The 22,607-nt window shown below is 42.6% G+C and overlaps 1 protein-coding gene across 11 annotated transcripts in view; it reads right to left on the reverse strand.

Annotated features, from left to right (window-relative positions):
• The window catches only part of LOC311021393 (neurexin-1a), a 236,604-nt gene that overhangs the window by 155,002 nt on the left and 58,995 nt on the right, over positions 1 to 22,607 (reverse strand). For all 11 annotated transcript variants that reach the window (XM_084021926.1, XM_084021934.1, XM_084021938.1 and 8 more), the window contains one exon: positions 1,493 to 1,794. In XM_084021926.1, coding sequence (XP_083878052.1) covers positions 1,493 to 1,794 — 302 coding nt within the window. The remainder of the gene's footprint in view (positions 1 to 1,492; positions 1,795 to 22,607) is intronic.

Consider the following 22,607-nt stretch of genomic DNA (forward strand, 5'->3'; position numbering starts at 1 on the left):
TTCATGCTAAAGAATAATCCTTGAAAAACTAACATGTTTTGAAGGCCTCATATGGCCACTAAAAACATCTTTGCATCCACTGATCTTCAGCATGTAAGATATGCTGACTTTAATTCACCTAGGTAACGTTGATGTTGAGTCCCCAAAGGTGGGAATTGTATTCATATGACTGAGTTAAGCCAGCACTAGAAGAGGACTTCATGCTGCCCCAGGAAACAGATGCTGTACCTAGAGGTGCAGCTGGACTCTGGGTCCCAAGTCTGTAAACCCAGATGAACAGTGATTGTGGACATGATACAGTACACTAAACAGGGGTAAAAGGTCACTGGCTTAGCGGTTATACAACACATCAGACACATGTTGCAGTGGTTTGTGCCCCTGGGGTCAGATCCCAAATGTCACGTTGCACAATGGACTCAGTCTTCCACCCGTGGCCAATCAGCCCCTGGGGTACTGTAGGAAAGCCTGTGTCCTGTTGTAACGGACCAGTTGGGCAGAGTGAGTCATGTCACATTAACATGCTGTAAATGGAAGCAGTGATCAAGCTCTTGTTCAGAGTTGGCAGCTTTTAGACAGCAGGGTTGTGAAATGCCAACCAGCAACAGACTCATTGGTGGCTTTCATCAATTGACCAGGGGGAGCGGTTGTCATTGTCTAGAGCCATGAAAAAACATGTTGATCAGCAGCCTCAGTGAGGCCTTGGATGGGTCACGGGTACAGAAGTCTGGCGCTGTTGTCGTCCAAGGGTGGTCTGCTCAAGATGCAATGTGTTCTTACAGGCCAAAGGCTCTGCTTTACACCTTTCCTCTCATTCCATCCGATTCCTCTGCTCTGAGTGAGAATCAGGCAAGAGCCAAATCTGGCCAGTCCTCCATGTTTGAGCAACATTGCCACATGCAATTGGCACCATTAGTAGGAGGTTGAATGAACCACCCTGTGGCGTTTCAGGACATAAGTAGCACAAGCTGCTCCTAGAGAAGTCTAACGCACAAGAAATCTGTCGCGATTCACTTTATAGTGCTTAAGAGTTAATAATGCAAAGGTAAATTTACTTATGCTTATATAATGTTCATACTATTTTCCAAAAAGTTTGCCTTCAAATGCTTCTCCCAAAATAATCCCTCATCAATGTCATCAAGTGCCGAACAACTGTACTAACATCCATCTAAAACATTTTGTTAAAACTGTGTTCAGTAATATTTAAATTTCACTTAAATACTGAAAACTGTGAGAATTGTAGATGCTTTTAAGGGTAAATAAGTGGCTCCTCTTTTCTCCATCGAACTGTAACTTAATAGAATCTTCATTCACATCTGGATGTCTCTGCTCACTTGTGGTCCTGTTTTATCTCCACCACACACCGCCATGATTCGATTTAGCAATCCGATTACAACGTCTGGGAAAAAAACAATATATTGTATGATGGTAATGATTAAAGTGCATTTGTTTTGATTCATTTACTGGGTCTCTGCATCACCCTCTGTACTGTTACCTGACGTAGATTCCTTGTTACTTTGACATCATGCCAATCATTGTCATTAAATTTCCCATTGACTGGCTCCACAAGAGCTTCAAAGGCTCCAGACCCCAAATTAATGACGAGTGAGACAGCCCCATTTTTCAGTGCCAGGTTGACGTAATCAGCTGATTTGCCCGTGTGCAGCATCAGTCCGTTCCTCTGCAGGGTTTTGAATGACAATGTGATTTCGTCACTGCTGCTTTGAATCGGGTTCAAGGACAAGTCGTAGCAGAAGAACTCGGATCCTTTGAAGGTGGCGACGTGCTCTTCTTTTCCTGCGGAGACAAAGAAAGAGAAATAGGTTTCATTAATATCGCCCGCCTCTCGGGTGTCTGTTGGGGAGCTGAATGTCTGAAAGATGCTGGATTAATAATGAACTCAATGAAACTGGAGAGTGGTGGCAAGCTGAAGTACACTCAGAGCTTTCAATAACCAGCTAGTACCTACCTTAGCCAGAGAACATAATGTCTAGATAGAAGCACTGCTTTATCCATTATACAGTATTTCCCACATATAATACATTTAAACAGGAAGTACATGTGCAGAACTACTGCCATTTCTTTATATGTCACACTAGATAGAGGTCTACCTGGTACCCAATGATATAAAACATTACAGCACTGATTTTACTGTATTTACTTGGTGATGTGTACCCGTTCTCTTTTCTCTGATGGGCAACGACAAGCACTCACTGCTACTTCAACACCCTTGCAGCTGCCCTACATGTCAATCGTGCACATGCACATACAATATTCACAAACCCACTTCTGCAACGAACGCCTACAGAATTTGTTGTGGATAATTCACAACAGTCTCATGAGACGAGTGTAGAACAGCAACTCCACATTCACACGCGATAATTAGACCCGCCTGCATAAAACAATGATGTGAAAGCACTCTACAAGCACATTACATAAAAACATATCCTGTAGCATATTTAAATCAATTACTCGATATGAGATCACACACTGAAATTCAAGTCACCAAAACAATATGAATCCATGGTTATACACAATGTAAAGCCTCTAAATTAACACAGGCCACAGGCTAAACAAAAAACTGAGATATCGCTTCATGATTTCACGAATAAAACGGACTCCAGTAAATTCATTATTTGATGAATTGATATCTATGAGCTTTGGAAATCCAAAGGGAATTAAGGGATTCACTTGTGTTAGTGTTGCCTTTGTGTTGACAATATGTCAGGAAATCTGTAGAATATGTGAAAAAACAACGTAAATCATTGTTATATTCCAAGTACTGATCACATTTGAATAAAGACTAGATATGATCACTATGATAGATTTTGATTCGATAATCATCAAAATGTGCTTAAAACCCTTAAAATGGCACTAAAACATTCTGGTATCACTTTACATTTAGTTAAAAAGTTTAGTATTGCATCACTGATAAGACATCCTTTTTATTGAAAATCCTTTTTAGAGATAAACAGTCAAATAATCTTGAATAAGATACTCATGAATGAAAGGTCTCTCCATAAAGAAGAATAAATACATTTAAAAAAAAATTATGGTACTTCTGTATCCTGTTTTTTTTTTTTTTAATCAGGCTCTATTTTTCCACTACAATGATAGCAATCTATACAGTTTTCGAAGTGATATTTACGATTATGCCAACAAGGGAAATTCCCCACGTTTATTGTGTGTGTTTTTAATCGCGGTATAATCCTATATGGTCCGATCCCTTGTGGATAACAGTCTGAATTCATTTTTATTTCTTACATCAATATCAATATCTCCACAATTCTACAAATCAATATATACAGTATAACGGTTGATTAGTTTAGTGTGTGTCCAGTTTCCTGACCAACAATCTCCCAGAATACAGCAGGAAACATCCCTGTGACAGATTCGTACGGACTCCTCCCACCATGAGAAAGATTAGTTCAGCTAAGTGTTTCTCAGTACACTCAAGCAGGTCAGCACTCGGCCATCCTCGGATATGACAGGGGGCTTGACAAAGCAAAAACAACCTTGAGAAAAACCTTAACACCGTCAGTGTGAGATAAAAAACAAAGCTGCGCGAGTGTCAGAGGGTGATGCATGTGAACACCCATTAGAAAACGTTTAAAAACGTGTTTAGACAGATAACAGGCCATTAAAGCCACTAGCAGAAAATAAACCACCAAAACACAAATGGACCAAAGCATTCAATTATCATAAATGAGGGAGCGCCGCACATTTATATATGCTTGCCAAACAAACACGGACACGCATTCAAAATACACTCACTCACACATGCTTAGAGTAGCATTCAGGCATAGACACAACAACACAACTAAAAGGGGCTGCTGTCCACAACAATTTGTCACCTCATTGATTCCCCCTTAAAGGCACTATAGTGCACCTCTGGGAGAACTGCAAGGGCCCCGTAATTGAAGTTGGCTGGATCTCACCACTCTTTGGTCATTCCCTCAATGTCTGAACTCCCTATCAGTGAAAATGAGAGACCTCTACCCTCTTCACTAAATCCACCCATCCCCGGGTCCACAAGCTCAGTGACCACATAACAAATAGAGCCAATAGTTTAGGGTCATTCTCATCTCTCGCTCTCGACACACATCCCCACGCCTGCACTTCAGTTAATTCCCCTAACCAATGGAGAATGAATTGTGTGAGTACAACAGGGGTGTTGTTGGGAATTTACAACACTTGGGGCTCGGCCCAGAGGCAGTTTCCGGGGCGAGGGGCACACATCTCCTTTGAGAACCATATTTCTGTTCAACACTAGCAGTCTGGTGCACTGTGATAGGTTTATTTATTTATTTTACCATCAGCCTGAAAGAAATAAAAATACTATTTTATTGTATCTTAAACTCAAAATCCAATATTTTTCTCTGACCTGGAAAACAAAATCTGCCACATGCTTACATCAGCTAGTATAGCAACCAATTTCAAGCAATAACATCATGACAACCAACCAGCTAATCTTTTGAACGATCACATTAAATTCCTACCAACTTTATGATGGCTGCTTTTCCTGTTTCACTCGGAAATATGTCACGGAATGGAAGATAGATCTTATACTCAACATATATAGAACTATGAAAGAGGATTGCTCCAATAATTAACAAACATGCGCACATTCATAAAGACACAAGGGGCATTTTAAAATGATGTCGGCTCTGGCAAAGCATGACTTGTCAAGCTTTAGCTTTTGGAGTCATTTCACCATAAAGCTGTCAGCCAAGTCAAGTGTCAGGCCAAGCTCGCACTTAAACTTCCATCTGGCCTCTGATGGTAGTCGGCTCCCAAGTACACAGCTGGCATCTTTTAGCCATCTTTCCATATTTGCTTAACAAGCCACCCTTTTATGCAAACTACATTTCTTAATATGGGGTAAAGTGCTTGGGAGGAAAAGACCCTGCATTTGTCTTTTGCTCTCACTCTCTTCTATTTTTTAAGCCTAGGCCTGGATAAAGCTGCATTAAATCTTCTTGACAACCGGGGGAAACAGACTTCATAATACATTTACAACAATGAGCCTTTATACTAAACATCAGCTGCTATTCTGCAGTTCTTACGGCTAACAAGCAAACAAGTATCTGCTAAACCTCCAGTAGATTTTTGAAACCTTTGAAGTTCTCGATCTCACTACCGTTAAAATTCAAAGCCAGTATCCACTGGTGATTTACACAGGGAAAAAAAGAAATCTGGGTCTCTTTCTAAATGTTTGACTTTCTCGAATGATGCATTCATCAATATTTTATATGAACAATGTTTCAAAGTCCTATGTGTAACATAAGATGTGAAGCTCCTTGTGATGAACCCACCAAGAACCACAAAGCTGCAAACCCCTTAAAAAAAACACATGGCATTTGAGAGGCGAAAGCAGCTGAAAGAGAGGCTGTAACAAATTATACAAATTACAGAAAAATACTGCTCAAATGTAATTTATACGATACAATATGTTCCCTTTTCTTCTCAAATGAAGTATGACGGGACTTGGCAGCACTCCTACCAAAACACGAAAGCATGACACATGAAGACAGCTGGATACGATGCTCGCATGCCAGATTTAAAAGCAGGGTCAGCTAAAGTACTGAATATTGAATCTCACATTTAATACAGCAGGCCTGACAATTTGAATGACAATTATATACTCTTTATATATGCTGAAAAGAGATAACATCATCCAACAGAATCCACCTGATTAGACTTCTATACGCAAAGAGTGTCATGAGACAGTGCGTAATTTATGAGCAGGCCAACGTCACCGGTGAGCAGTACACAAGATAATCTCATTCAGACAAAGGGCCATGACAGAGAGCGCAACCTGCAGTGTTAGAATTTAGCGTGCGTCACTCGGATGTATCATGTCTCTGCAGAAAAAATGCTGTCGTCGTGTTCTCCTGGGTATTTGGGCATGTCCCACTTGTCTCTCTGGGCTGTCCTGTGATCTACAGTCAATCAAACTACATCAAGCTGCCGGCACCTTAATGCCCTTGAGTCATGACACCAAATGTGAACATGGATAAGAGCCAGCTCCTTTCGTCTTTGTAGAGAGAACACAGCACAGAAAAGGCATGAGCTCCTAGGGAAAGGCCATAAATAGACACATAGGTAAAAACTTGTCACAGCTCTTGCCTGTTGTACAAAAACAGAACATTGGTGCCTTCGCCGACAGCCAATTTACAAGTTGTAAAATGTACCATTACCAGAAATAGAAAGGGTTTATCCAAATATCTAAAATAAATACAACTGGGTTCGACGCTGATTTCCCCATAATCTCTTTGGCATTTAGGATTTGTCCTCTGCCATATAAAAGAATTGTTAATCAATAGCATTGAATTGTTAGTGCTATTAAGGATCCTCATTCTCTATCACATTATAGCACATCTATCTGTGGTGGGGGTGCAGAACTAACTACCCACATGATGGAAGTAATGCAATTATTCGGCGCTCAAATTAAATTAGTGTGAAGAAAAAACGCTAGGTATACCTCGCTGCAAAAATAGAAGAGGCTGCAGTATCATCTAACACTCGGTTAAGTGAGAAGCTGAGTGTGCAGATCATACAAATCATTCATTTCTTATGAAGCAACAAGGGGCCACGGGAAGGAGCGTACATTCAACAGTGCCAGCATGTGACCGTGCGACCGGGAGGCTCCTCATCAGTCACTACGACTCTGACACTAATCTGGCATCTGCTAATCTATGGCTGCTTTTTTTTTCAAATTAGCTTGCACCCAGGGGAGCACACTGCCTGTCAACATCAAATCACAAACTAAAGGTCAAATGGTGGGAAATGGCACCTTTATTTATCAGCTCAAATACAAACATAGAAATGTTCTATATGCATTTTTCAATTTAACTTAAACTGCTTTTTTTTTCAAAAAAAGTCAGTGAATATAACTGACAAAAATACAATTGTCCTCCAGTGTCAGAGACAGAACACAGGATGGCATATAACAAACAAGACCGATGGCTATTTTAAGGGGAGTATTATAAGCATCGCACGCAATTATGTTGCCCATCTCCAGTGGTGTTGTCTTGTTCATGACAGTCCTCAACATTAACTGTGACTATATCATGGAGCGCTACATCGCCCTTTCCCTGTCAGAGATCTCACCAACACCCACCTTCCTAGCTTCCTTCCTCACCACTAGAAATATCCCTCTTCATCTCTCAGTAACAAGCTCAAGTAAAAAGACCTTGTTGTGCCACGCTCAGTTTTCAAAGGTTCAGCAGAAGTTCACAGTTCTGGGGGGAAAAAGGCAAAAAAAAGCAAAAAAAAGAAGAAGAAGGAAACACTTCCAAAAGTAACACCTGTGGATTTTTAAGGACTCAAATGTGCCATAAATAAAATTGGACGCTGAAGCCATGCATTGCGGAGACCAAAGTTGTTTAATCGTCTGTGGCGGGGCTCGGTGACTGACAATGTATTTCACTCTGTTCCCATTCACTCTCTGTTCCCTTGTTTGACTGGCAGCCTATTAAGATGATACAGAAGTTAGTGTCTGGCAGCCTATTAAAATGATAGGAAGTTAGCGTCATGAAGCCGGGTCTAAGCCTCTTACGTTATGACAGAGAGGAGAGTTTCTGAAGTGCTACATTCTTTGAGAACATATTTTATTACATGATTATCACACCATTCAAAAGACTTAATAAAATGTCTCAAACTGCTCCCTGCTCGCAAGTTAGACACTCCCAATACATTGATACTGTATTTCACATCAATTCCTGTTTTGTTTTTTTCTCCCCCCGTGTCTACAATAACATCTAAATCTCCGTGAAGCCGATTGTGTTGACGGAGCAAGGAGAACGGGCGAGAAACCCTGAATTAGATCCGTAAAACATAACCAGGCGTTTCAAACGAGTCAGCATGCGTGGATGTGTCTGAGCTTACACATACTAAATTCTGTCAGACGCCATACTGCGCCAGCTTAACGTACAGTGTCATTTAGATTCACAGCTTGAAGGGCGTCTTGCTGCGCTCAGAGAAAGTCCCCTCCCCTGATGTCAGTCTGCAGAAACACTTGGTCCGTGGTAAATTTACCCGTAATTGGCCTCGACATTCAGCTCGTCACCATGTATGGAAGCAGCCATCGATTAGACGCTCATTAGAACACGCGCGGCTTGTAGTCTGCAAACTCACTGTCATTCAAGGTATGCAAATGTGTGTGCACTGATGAATAAGACTGTAGTGGAAAAAACTGTCTGGAATGTTTTATTATACATCATTAAAATTCATAATAATTAAGTGTATAAGCAGGTGTATCAATGGTCACTTGGCAGTCAGCTGCAAAATATGCATTTTTTTTACAGTTGAATAGTGGATTATGACTTCTCTCATACTCATACAGAAAATAACAGACTGCCAGTGAAGTGAGTTGTCAAATAGAAATAGAGTCCAGAAGTTCCAGAAAACACAACTTTCTAAACGAATAAGTGAATACAACAAACAAAAACACCTTTTTAGAGTGGGGGAAAATAAAAGCAGAATACAAATGAGAGCCCAGTCATTGTAAGGGGCTGAATGGATGCATAGCAGCACTGCCACAAGGTGAATCAGTGAGCCTCCTCATTTATCAAAGCAGGGAAGCAATTAACAAGAAAACAGCCGCCTCAGCATTTCATCGAACAGATATGACTGTGGATGCACTATCAACACGGGGCTTATCAACCGCTTGTACCAACTGATTGAATGCAAACACAAACACGCAACAGACTTAATTGAGACATGATTGAAATGCAGAGTGACGTAGATGCACGTAAGAAAATAAGCACAGCTGCAAGCTAACGCTGCCGATTGCAAAGGGGGCCTTGTGAATATTGGCCAGCAGTAGCCTCACTAAATGGATCAACAAGTGTCTATTAGAGAACTGAATATGTATGAAACTACATCCTCGTGTGACTAAAAGTACTTATAGTTGCACAAAACAAAAATAAAAAGGCAGAAACGCCCGTTTTGATACTTAACGGCACTCACAAAAACAACTCCTGAGCAGCTTCCGGTCCAACGTCAATAGCCGCTAGCTAGCATTAGCAATAGCCAACACCTTGCTAGCGAAGCATCCCTGTTTTAGCTTATTCAACTTCCAAAAAATATACATTTTAACATACTTACAGGCGATGCATTAAAAAGACGTACGGACTGATGAATACACACTTCTCAGCACACCACAGTGGTAAAAGGCTCTAAATATTTCTTAGGACAAATGTCTAATACAAGTAACGTTAAGTAGTAGGGACAGGGCTAAACCTGAGAATTAGCCCCCCCCTGGTGGCCAGGAGTCGAACTGTTAGTAGCAGGTACAATTAATAGGCTTTGTATTGTAAGATTAAACTTCAATGTTTCCTAAAGCTTTAAGTACTCCTAAGTTGTTGTTTTCCCCCCATTCTTTTTAATTATTAAACATTGTATTTAAAGACGTTTTATCACATTAAGAGATTTGGACAAAATACTGGAACTGCCTACAACTCCATAGAAAGACTGCAGTAAGAAGTAGTAATATTTTTGCCTTCACAACAGCTTAAATCCTCATTGGATTTCTGTCATGCCTCATCCTGAACCGTGTCTAGTGAGAAATTGAACCATACTTCAAGAAGAAAAGCCTGCAGGTTTTTGAGGGACAAGAAGTTGGAAATATATTTCACGTTCTGCTTTGCAGAACCTCCCTGAAACGACCGATTCACGCCAAATTTATTCCTGAAGCCGCTGAATTGTTGTGTATGACGGTGTTGTGACATTGTCATCTAAGATGGCAACAACGCAAGAGAAAACTCCTTGGACCCACGGTGTGAATTTGGTCGTGTGAATAAGCTCCAAATTCCCTGATTATTCATGCGGGGCAAACACCACACCAAATTATTTCCACACAGTTGCTGCCAACAGCATCACAGATAGCATTGTGAACAGCTGGCGACAGGGATCAGGTAAGGAATCCTTTTACTTTCTCCGGACATTCATCCAGATGCAGTAAAAGGGGGGGTGGGATGCCTCATTAGACCATTTTCTGCATACTCAGTGTTCCATGTGTCAATATGTTGGACATAAGAGCAGGGCAACATGAAGATATATACGTATCCTAACAGCAATCGGGAGGAGATGGTGATGATTTGGATGTTTGATGATGGCAATTATTTTTGACATGCATTTTTTTGTGAAATGCAAATTGGGTGACATAAATCTGGGACAATAAGGCACAATATACCCACAAAATGTGAAGTACTTTTACGTATATGAGTATGTAAAATGGGACAATATTTTTTGCCCAGATTCCACATCTCACGTCTTTCGCTTTCTCTCCCTCCCCCTCTCTCTATTGCTCTCCCTTCCAATTATATAAATGTATCAATTCATATTAAGACAAATTACTAAATTACTGCTGCAATTTGACTGTGGAGTGGAGCTTAACAAAGTAAAAAAATAAATATGTGTTTGCCAGAGTGTTCATTACAGCAAAAGATCCGTGTTTACAGCAACTGCTGGCACTGAGCCAGAATGAAGGTCAGAGCTACATCCTGTTATTTATAGCCACCGCCTTTATCAACATTTCTCTCGAATAACGTATGATAATGGGATTCATATAGCATGTCAACCCTAATGCGACATCATGCTGATGCATACTATAAGTTCCTCAACAAAATGGGGGGGTCGACGGCCTTTCAGTGGTGGACAGCAGCCAATAACATCTAATAAAACGGAGCTCTAACAAAGACCCCGAACAGTCATTTTCAAGCGTGTCAGCCAGATCACACGCAGTCGGCGCCTGCTCACTCTAATTGGCAGCGTCTCAATCAGGTGCGTCGGCGGCGTTCCTGTGGGAACGGCTCCCACAAGGACATAAAACCACCTCGTCCACAGCTGTAATGGCACCGCCGCTTTGAGCCGCACACCTGTGCACATATTCATGCAAGCATGACAACAAACACATGACAGACAATGGAGCTGATGTGGATGTGCACGCATGCTCAACAATAACGCACACACACACACACACAACAAAGACAGTCTTGTCCTGACAGATAAACGGGATGCATTTCTAAAAACGCCGCTGACTCCTGCGGCGTCGACCAAAAAGATGTTTCAGACAGTTTTACAAAAACGAGGTATTGTGTGCAGACTCGCTCGCCACATGAATGTGCGTGCCAGAGAAAATATTTCATCTGATTCCCACTGACCACCAATAATATGTCATCGCATCCTCACACTTTCAAGATATTTTATAACAAACACAGCAAGCAAGGTGCTTCGACATGAGTCACAATATCACAATCATGCAAAAACAAAATAGGATAGAAGGTGGTGTGTGTGTGTCTGTGTGTGTGTGTAGGCTTTAAATACTCCCTTGAAAGGGTTCTATGAACATCACCAGAGTGTTTTCTGAGAAAAGTGGAGAAGGCTTCTTCTTTAAAAAAAACGACTGAAGATTCCCGAGATCAAATATACAGTATGTCTGAGATAAAAACAGGAAGACATTTATAGTTGGCAGCTGGGGCCATTAAACCCGATCTGTGCTTCCCCCACCAACATGAACATTGGAGTGGAGTGGGTTTAACAAATAACTCCTCCAAAAGCAGCATCTTGAGGACTTAATGGTCCCGGCAGTAGACAAGGGAGTCAATCTCTTGACGATATAGAGGAGAATGTTTTTAGCCGATGCACGGGTGAGAAAAGGTAGCCGAGTCTCTAAAAACGTAGAAATAGGAAGTCGACTAAATCAAACAGGGCATCAAAATAAGAGGAGATGAAAACCGCTCTCTGATGGACAGCTGACAGAAGACAGAGGTGCATGTGAATACCCAAAGAAATTACTGTATTAATACACAAACTAAGCAGCACACTTCAAGCTGCAAGGCTCTCATTTGCCCGCGGCCCATTACAGAATCACAACAGCATTATGGTGAAGAGGGAGTGTAATGTGCTGAATACTAATCTGCAAAGCCCAATCCATTTCTACAGACTAAATCCAGCGGATAATAATGTAAGCCTTGGGGAGGAGGGGGGGGGGGGGGGGGGGGGGGGGGGATCAATATCCTCATCAAAAGAGAAGCATTTTGATATTAATGTACACAGTAGTAACGACTTCACTTAACTAAACGCATATTTAAAGAGCGGGAGACTATAAACATTTTTCCTCCTATAGGAAAATCAGATGAGCCCATCAACTTTAATTCATCATACCTGATGATTATATTTCAGTGGTTATTTGCTAACAGAACACCAATGAACTGCATGAACAGGTGCGTAGTAACATTTCATAGCAGCTTCCTGTCTGGAGCCGTATTTGAAATGTGCTCGCGGCAATAACTCTCCGCCATAAGCATCTTAACAAGCTGCTCAATTTGGATGTACCCTTGTCAAGGTTGCCGGAGCCGACCTGAAGTGCACACTGCAGAGGTTACCGTCCACTTTTGATTACCGGAGCAGGGGAGGGGGGGGCAGTGTCTCACTGTAAAGGACTGGCATTTGGCAGATGTCTAATTTGGTCCTTCTACATGGAGACATTCCTCACACAAGAGCAAAGTCAAGAGGCGCCGAGGCGTGTCATTGCACAGAAATAATTCACGTGCTAATTACAATGCCGGCGCGTCTGGGGGATGATTTCTGTGCAGGGCGGCCTCTTGTCTCTCCCCGGCTCTCGGCTCCGAGATCCACTCCCTCCGTCTGACACAGCATGAATGCTTGATAGCGAGCAGACACCCAGACACGTCGGCAGAGACACGTTCTTATCCTGATCCCCGCTGCTCATCCCTCACTGGCCAGACCAACGCATGCATCAACTTAAGTATCAAGCTGCAGAGCTTCAGTGCGTCCTTGTTTGCGATTGTTTATCATTGCAAGCCAGTAACTTCACTTAACTATTATCTGCCGCTCGGATGGTTTGAATAATTGCCGTTGCTCATTTTGATTCCACTCGTGCTCGGCGACAAAACTCATTTTGTGTTTTGTGTATATTTAGTTTGAGCCTCGGACAGAAGGTGGCGTTATCATTCTGTGTGATATGAAATGACAACATGAATTCATTCTGAAAAACAGAAAGAAAGAACACAAAGATAGAGGGAACCCGTTTCAAAAGTGTACCACTATCATGAGTGGGGGGAAAAAAAACATACTGCAATATGTAATGTGAGGATTTACAGTACAGCTGCATCGTATGCCAGCAGCACTCAGACCTCAATAAAAGTGAAACTACTTAATCAACTGTGGCGGAAACACTTACTGTGTATTTTATGAGCTGCCAAAAAATAATTAAAGCATATCATTTAGAGAGACATCATCATCTGTGGGTCACTGCTGTAACCTTCATTTCAAAGAAGTTGAGAGCATGAACAGATCAGAGCCATGTTTTGTCATGTAAAAGCATTTAGTATAAATAATAACTCACATTTGCCTTTCAGGAACAGCCAGAGCAAATACCAGCAAAGGAACCATTCAATTATTTACTGAGTGACAATGTATAGGAGTGAAAATGAAGGCGAAACACTTGTGCTTTTAGAACTATTCATTTGAATTCATATCCAACTGACAATTTTTGGGGTAATAGTTTAACTGTGAAAGAAATCCTTTAAATGTGCTGTCGTTTTCTGAGGACACGGCGTCTCCGTGGCTGCAACTTCCAAGCATCATGTCTTCCAGGGGCACAGATATATACGCTTTTGATCTTTCAGTTCCAAAGTCAACACAATGAGATCAAATTGTTCATTCATGCCTTTCATACTCTGACACTAGCAAAGTGGCCTGCCTGTCAGGACCAGTTCTTTCAGGTGCAGTGAGGTGAACTTGAGATAAATGTATCCTGAATCCAAAACCAAATCTTCCCAGCACATCACCTCCCGCTCTTTCTTACTCCGACAAGAAAGCAGGGGAACAAAGAGCCCGCAGTTTGGTGTTCACCACTTTTCTTTTCTTTTTTAAAGTTGTGTTTTGTTGTCAGATTTATAGTGGTCACTCAACAGAGGTTTGCCAATAGCGTACTACGTGTGTTAACTCCCCTGCAGTGAAAGGACGGTGGGCCGAGCACCATCGTTGCATGTTTGAAAACGCGCTCCAATGAACAAAACGCTGCAGGATGGCGAGGCTTGACAGAATCCCAGCATCACCTCACTGAGCTGCCGGGCAAGGTCAACAACACCAGAGTGGGGTTTTCTGTTTCTCGTTGGCCAAAGGATGGCACTTCTCCCCTCCTCCATTATTATATTCACAACACTTCCACTTGTGCTAATGCGTTCACACGAACTAGCAAAAAAAACAGCATCCGTGCAATTATTTTCCTTTCACATCGGGCTGGGTAGCAGCTGTCCCGAACACATCCTGCAGATATGGGCTATGTGAAGTCGCATAAACACACACCGAGGAATTTCCTCAGGACCCTACATTGTGCGTTTAACGGCAACGGCAGTGCCTTTTCTCTCTCCCAAGTTGCCCGTCGCAATGCCAGCGTCGCACTGAGGGATATTTGAGGAAGGAGAGACGATACTCTTCCTCCAAGCTACGAGTGAGATCACACTTCTCCTTAGCGGCGGAGAACCAGAGGCACAAGTGTTTGCAGTGAGCCACACTCTCCGTGGCAATGGAGATGAAAACCAGGTAAAAGCAGGAGAGGAGCTTTCATCGAGGCGCTGCACTTCAAACACTTAAAACACCTCTCTAAAGTTGTTTCTAAAAATAAAGGCTACAACCCACCGGTCTCGCTTAACAAGTGATCGGAAATGACGGTGCCGCTTTAACGGCCTCACATCAAATAGCTTTAATGAAATCCAGTTGAGAAAGAAGATAAACAAATATATGGACTAATTAAACAGCCCTGAGAGGGAAAGTTTTTCAGTCCGCCTAATCAGATCGTTCTAATTACATCGACGCTGCTGTCCTCACTGGGGTTTGCGTGGTCACCCCTCCTTCCACGTCCATCGCCGTAGCGATTGGTAGTGGCAGGACCACCCCACAACACCTTTATCTGCAGTAGGAGATTGTCCGCCTGGCAAAGATGCTGACCTATGGAGGGAAAATTACTCACATTGTGGGTGTTAGTGTTTCAGCGGCGCAATGGCCCTGCTGACACGAGACCAAGGTCATTTCATAATGGCTTGTCCAGCTGCCACTCTGCCGTCAACGGGCCTGAGTGATGAAGGGGAGTGCAGCCAGTTATGGTGACAGGAGTCAAGGCTACGACGAGCTTGATAAAGATCAGCCTCTATCAGGAGTGAAAACGGCAAACAAAGAGGGATAGAAAAAAAGATGATCCAGCATTTTGCCCCCTAAGCCTTCAAAGCGGTGACAAATAGATCTACTTTGTAGCCGGGCGTCTGCGAGCCGCTCTGTTTTGCATTCTGCTCGGGGCTGGAGCCGGCGTGCCACAGGAATAAATGCATGTGATCGGCGCGAACAGTCATCACGGTGCAGCAATACCCTGAAAAGTATTGACTGTGCTACAGCTCTTTTCTCAGGTCGCTGTCAATCCTGGCAGTCCTATGAATTGATCAGTAGGGGCTCACATCCATCAGAGTGACTCACCCACAGCAGACGTGATGATTTGTTCTATCCGCTGGGAGAAGATGGAAATTTGTGGTTTAATCTGTATTTCTTTCCTATTTCTTGTATAACATCCTTATATCTGTATGCCGTATATACAAAATTGATCTGACTCTACACTGCAATGTGTGACCTTTTATCCTCTGACCTTTTAACCCCTTAAACCCCAGATCAGCATTTTTCTACATGTATGACCAGAGGTAACTGTTGGTTTCAGGTCTGTAATTTTGGAAGAACTAGGTTTGATAATTCATTATCATGAATTAAAATTAGTTTTTGTTGCTGATTTGCCTTTGTCTTGTTTCCACACAGTGCATTTGCCCATTGTGGTGGTAGTAGTAGTAGTAGTAGTAGTAGTAGTAGTAGTAGTAGTAGTAGTAGTAATAGTAGTAGTAGTATGCAGCTAAATAGTCCAATGAAGTGGGAAGATAAGAAACACAAGAATAAATCTCTTTCTGTATTTCAAAGGTTATTTTACAGCACACAACAGCATACTTAAATGCAGCAGCTTAATGCTCTCTAACAATAGATCTCACTTTCAATATCACAGCAACTTAATGTAGCCATTTGCTGAGTAGTAAAAAGATTGTTTTCAAAAGGATTTCTCTCATGAATCAAATAAAGAGATATAATCTCAATGGAAACAAATAGTAGAATTGCTTAACTGTAAAGGGTACAATGAATATGTAGGGAGTTATCTTATTGTTTCTGAAGAAAATCTCTTTGTCCTCCTTATATAATAAAAGTGCTAATGTTAAATCCATTCATGAAAAGACTTTGGTTTTATTTAACTCCACAAGAACTCAAATTGTAGTTGTGTTGTGTAGTTCTGAACCATTTTGACATGTCATACATTAATAGTGGGAGGATGGGAGGGGGTTGAGGGGAGCCGCAAGAAACCAATAAGCCAAAAAAAAAATGTTATTTGCTGTTAGTCACAGGATACTCTGTTTCCAGCTGGTGCATGTGTATTTTCTGTTTACTTTGCAATCATACAGCGTTATCGTGGAAGAGACTGCGGACTTAATGGGATTTCCTTGTTTCAGCTGTTTAAAGACAAAGGATTTATTCACTACATGCATAGCCTAATTCCATTTTATTCCGTCTGCTGTAACAAATGAATACACAAAATGTGACATACAGTACGCAAAACACACATCCTGCAAATTGCACGGAAGACACGTGCATGTGTGTGTGTGTGTGTGTGTGTGTGTGTGTGTGTGATTCCATGCCTCTGCTGATGCCTCTCACGAGGGAAGGAATCCATTTCCACAACATGGCACAATAAAAGCCCGGAAAATTTACGAATTAATTAAAAGAACAGGGCTGCGTTTCCCGTTCCTCTGAAGTGAGCTCCAGAGACCGGTGAAACGGCCCTAACAAGGGTCCCAGCATGTGCTTCTTGATGCCTCTTCACGAAATACATACGAGACAAAGAGGGGACATGGGACATGGGGCGGACTTTCCAGCAGGGATCATTTTAGTTCTTAAACTGTGCTACTCCCCCGCTCAGCAGAAAACACTGTCACTGTGGTCTACATGCAGTCTGCTTTTCTCCTCAAAAGTAAGTATGTAATTCAACCTGCTCCGTAGTATCAAAATGTCAGATAAACACTTGGTGCCACCAGCTAACGTGGCAGATTCAGTCAGCTTTCTGGCAGTGGCGGCGGGAAAATGAAAGGATCGTGCTTCGTGTGCTACTTTTCTAGAGAGTCTTTCTGTAGGAGGGGGGGGGAGGGGGCATCGCCCTGGGTGCCTGAGCCTTTTACCTATCTGCCGCATCCAGCCACCTGCCATGGAAATCACGGCTGTTTCCGCCATATGCCTCAATGTTCTGCCAAGCCCGCTCCGGTCTGTTCCGCCGTGAGCAAATTTCATTATGGGATGGCTGGGAGAACGCAGAGCCGCTCATTAAGGCTATCAGCGTGGCACGTCACCGTTTGTAACACGGAGGATGCAGGAGGTTGAATACCCACGAGCGCATGGAGATCGCTTGACAACTTTAGTAATTGTGTAACTTTTGTTCAGGAGTCTTCTCAAATCCAGACGGAGGTCGTGCTGAGGATTTAGGGTTAGGGTTAGGTCACCCTTTATTCAACTTTAGAGATGAAAGAGCCTGTGAGTTGTGTGGAAAATATGATTACAGAGGAATTTCTGACTAAACTAAAAAGGATATCACAGGTCATGTCAAAGACCCAATCAGGAGTTTAACCCACAAACTAAGGGTGTAGGTTTGTGGACTACGGTTTTCAAGCCTTGAGTTCAAAGTTTTGGCTGTCGCCATCTTGGATTTTGGCTGTCGCCACCTAAACAGTGAATGGAAGTGACCATATTTGGACTGCAGAGGAGCGTGGTAGCAACGGTAGCAACGCCTTGGTAGCGACCTGTCAATCATAAGGTGGCCACACCCTAAAGCATGCCCTTTTGTGCCTGTTTTACTCTAAATGGGACCATAATTCACTAAATGAACACCATGCTGTATTGAAGAAGACTTGAACTAGCGGATTGAGACCATAAACTCATGTTTACAATGATTACTTATTTAAGAAAGACTTTGTTTTGCAACCAGAGGAGTCGCCCCCTCATGGCCAGTAGAGAGAATGCAAGTTTGTCTACTTCAGCTTGCCTTCACTGTTCACAACCAGAGGTTGATGCCTGATTTGACCATTGTTCTGAAATCTTTGCACAATGTATATTAATGTGCAATTATGTACCTTTTGAAAGAGGATTCAACACATCCTCATACAAGTGAGAAGATTAATTAAAGCAATAAAAAATTCCTCCTTGCTCAGGTGAATAACTACCCTCACATAACAGCAAACGCCTACAGAAACAAAACCGCTTGATACTATTGTTAAATAACTCACTGAGACAAAATAAAGGATATCAATTCAATTCTGATCTGCGTTAATCGCGTGTAAACACAGTGACTCAACGACACATGCTGTTTTGGCTTTTAAATGACAATCCTAATCTGCGGCGGTGTATGTGGAGCTAAGCAGCTAATACCCTCCTGGCAGCCTTTTTCTGGCACACAGCGGGCTTTAATAAGACAGAGCTGATCCACGACAAGATAAGGCATCCTCCACTATCACCCATGAGCCAGTCTTGCGTTGCCATGAGCCAGTGGCAGTGGTCCACTAACATGGTCAGCGCATAGCCAGATGGAGCCGAGCCACGGGGATCAAACGGCGAGTTCTGCCATCCTGCCAGCTAACACTCACCACCCTCTGACATTTCACCGCGGCCCCGCTCTCCATCTCCTCACTCTACCCTTGAAGAAGAAATGAGTTCACTTTGCTCAGGTATTAGAGTCGTGGGGGGGAGTTGATCATGAGCACCGCAAAACAATAATAGCTTATCCTCCCGCCTGTCTTTTGCATTGTTTACCCACGATTGTTTCCTCATTTGTGTCCTCATGCGAGAAGGCCAATCTGTGGCCTGAGCGTCGGAGAGGCAGAGTTTAGCCTCACTGTGCTTTAACGTGATGTTCACTCAGCCATGCCGGTGCCATGCACCCAGAGCCATCACAGTGCATTAAGCCCTGGATGCTGCCTGGCATTGTCTCACTGGACTGCAACTGCAGACTGCTTCGAGTCCTGAGGGTCCGTGGACCTCAAGCTGGCTGAGGAAAGGGAAGTCAGGGTCAACCAACGTGGAAAATTATTTTGTAAAAAAAAATAGAGGGGCAGAAAGAAACGAGGAGAGTTTCTTGGCAGAGAGACAAACCTGCAGTTTCGGCCTTTTGACTGGTTTAATAGATGAAGCGTGTGAGTGATGCATGTTGAGAAGTGAATCCCTCACCTCTCTATAAACGTTTGTCAGAGATGGACGAGCTACAATGTTCACCGATCAATATAGTTAGTTATGTACCGGCTTCAACTGTCAATAAGCCTGTGCTTTTAAGGCGCATCAGTGGTGCATTCTTACTACGTTTCTGCGGTGAGAATAAACAACACGGTCGGGTTGGAGACAAAACACAAAACCACGATTTGTGGACAACGTTTTACATTTAACAACTTAATCAGCCGAGCAGAGTTTGGCAGATCCCGGGCCTGTGCTGGACCGACGCTGGTGACGGATTAAAAGGTGGTTGAATGTGGCATGGCCTCTGGTCATTAACAGGAATCCACTGCAGGCTCACATTACTAATACTGCACCCTGGTGTTGCCCAGGAATTACAAAAGAGCAAGCTAAACATATCAAATGTAAATACAGAAAATATGGGATGGCTGAAATTGAATAGCCAGCCAGATGAAAATAATTTTATTTTTAAACCAAATTATTGCGTTCAGTAAATTCAAAGCTTAAAATCTTAAAAAAAAATATTCATTCAGAAAACTGTCTCCTCAGACTTTGAGAGCAAACACCAGCACCTTTTCTTCAACCACAAAAATCCAACGTTCTGCACTCGCATTGAACCTGGGCCAATCCAACAATGTGGATGAGAGCGCAATCACAATGGAAGTGCTGCGTTTTACAGACAATCACAAACAGTGAAAGTGTTGACAACTGTTTCCCTCCAGGAACCTCCGGCGAACAGCAGTAGCAGTAATCACAGAGGGGGCATGATGGGTTGGCACTCAGGCACGATGAAGGGCATGACTTCACATCCAAATGACCCACACCAGTAGTTATCAGCTCTGCACTGTTAGAGAGGCAATCTACACTGACGTCTGCCCTCATTTACCACGATGCTTACGGAGATTAAAATAGCCAAGCAGCTTCAACAAATTTAGAGAGCCAAGGGACACAAAGCTAGGGGCGGCAATCATTTGTGGAAACTCTGCTGTCGTTGTTGTCTCTTTGCCGGTCCTTTATTCGAAAGCCAAGACTGTCCTTCTCCCGTGACCCCAGGGTGGCACTCTGTCAGGCAGGACCGACACCAAACCAATGTCTAATGGCTCTTAAGCCGTAAATATGGCCCCAGAGTTGACAGTCTGGATCTACAGTTCTCCATTACCTTGATTCATTCTGCCACAAAAGGAGTGACTCTGCAATGTATTGTGGTCAACTTAAGGAGGAGATTTCAGAGGGATCCACAGATTTGCCCCGGTGAATTGCAAAGTGGCTGAAGCCAATCTCCCCTAATTACCATCACCAGGTCTGCCCCAACAACCTGTTACAATAGAGCACCAGAAGAGGCTCTCTGGTGGATATTGGAGTAAAAAAAAAAGGCTTTTATAAGAGGCTCAGATAATTTAAAGTGCATTTCAGCACTTATGGCAGTTCCTAGTGCGTCCCCTTACTGATAATCCAATTGTCCTTTCTTTGCGCTGGGCTGGTGTGCACATATTCCTGGAGGACAATAATTGAAATATGGGGCAAGAGTGGGTCAGTTCAGCGGCTGGTCTACCGGAAGGATGCTAATGCCTTTCAGCAACATCAAACATGCAAAGTGAGAGACGGGGTTGATAAATATTTCACTGTTTTCCCCCTGAGATGCTTATCTTACACATTTTTGCCATTACGACTCTTACTTCCTGAGAGTACATCTGTTTGTGCCTGCAGCTGTGAAGATCCTGAGCATTTCCAAAAAGATCTCAAGATCAACAACAAACTAACAGATTCTCAAAATAAATAATTGAAAAAGTAAAGCAGTATGCATATACTGATACCAGCGGAGCAGAGTGTGAATAAATCACACGCCAAGCAGATTATTCGAATAATATTGAAAATATGTGAAGCGATTTTTCATTAATTTCAATGTCAAATTAGAATTTTCTACTTTTATGTCAATTAAAAGTAAAATGGAACATAAAAAATAGAGAATCAAAGTAGTTTCTATTTGTTGCCTTTGACTGGTTGACAGAAAAGGAAACCAGAGCTGTCAAATTTGGCTAAGAATTATTTTTCAAATATCTGTTCTTAAAAAACACATTGGTTTGAAGTATTCAAATCCATTTTTACGCATTATGTCCATCACTGTCAGTGAGTGAGGCAGCACAACCTGTTTCTATTCATTTATTTCGCTCGCTTTAAAAGCACTGTAATGGATGACTCCAATGTAAAGCCATCCGCCTCATTATTAGATGGTCGAAGCAACTCATGTATGAGGAAGAAGGTCTGCCTTAGGAGGGTGGGTGGGGACACACTGGACTTTGACTCAGGAGACCGCTGTCCTTGTCCCCTGAGAGTAGCAGTTATTTTAAGCCAAACCACAATGTTTTCCTCAGCGTGAGTGCTTTCGTTGCATAAGTAACAAGACAAACTAAGTAAACCCACCTTGGAAGTTAAGTTTCATAAGAGACATATAAGAGCATATAACCAGAAAGCGACACACCATCCCACGTCCCAAACTGATGCTAGAGGGGTACTTAACGCCTCGTTTGTAAGCAGAGGGCCTCTGACCGAGCAGATGAGTTGTGAGTGAGAATGTGTTGGCTCAACTGATGGGAGCGTCATTCACTCTGCAGGTATTTTGGTCATAAAGCAAAGTGGTATCCTCGGAAAAAAATTGAATTTTTGACCTTATGATGGGTCGGATGAAAGATGGGGAGATAAAAGTTATTCAAATCCTTTCTGAGGGGAACATAACTGTCTACACCAAATTTAATGCCGATTCATCCAACAGTTGCGGAGACATTTCCCCACAACCACAAATATTAACCTCATACTACATAAACAACTTACTACTTCGTCTGAACACTGAACATTTCCATTATACTGAGCATAAATCATGTGCCGCATCATTTCTGGGGAGATCATGGTGCTTCAAAATATGTCAGTAACTCCATATCATTACAGGAGAATAAAACAACAGGATGCCGAGTGTCATGCCGTCTTTGCTGCGCATGGTTGTCTGTGAGTCTCTCCCACTGTTTATTTACAAAGACGTGTCATTAGATTACACCACCGAATATGCAGCTTTAGAGAGTCAATCTTTCTCATTGTTCTTCCGCTCGTGAAACACGGGCTGCTGTTGCAGTGGTGGCCAATTAAAGCGCAGATTAACGTTGTTGACATAGTATTTATTTATACAGGGTAGTGGGTGCCCGAGAAAAAGAGATGCACTCCGTGATGTTGTGCCAGACAGTGGGACTTCATTACTACTCACAGAAGCAGCAGAGAATAATGCAATGTGCTGACAT

Source organism: Eutrigla gurnardus (genome assembly GCF_963514095.1).
Source record: "Eutrigla gurnardus genome assembly, chromosome: 11".
Lineage (NCBI taxonomy): Eukaryota > Metazoa > Chordata > Actinopteri > Perciformes > Triglidae > Eutrigla > Eutrigla gurnardus.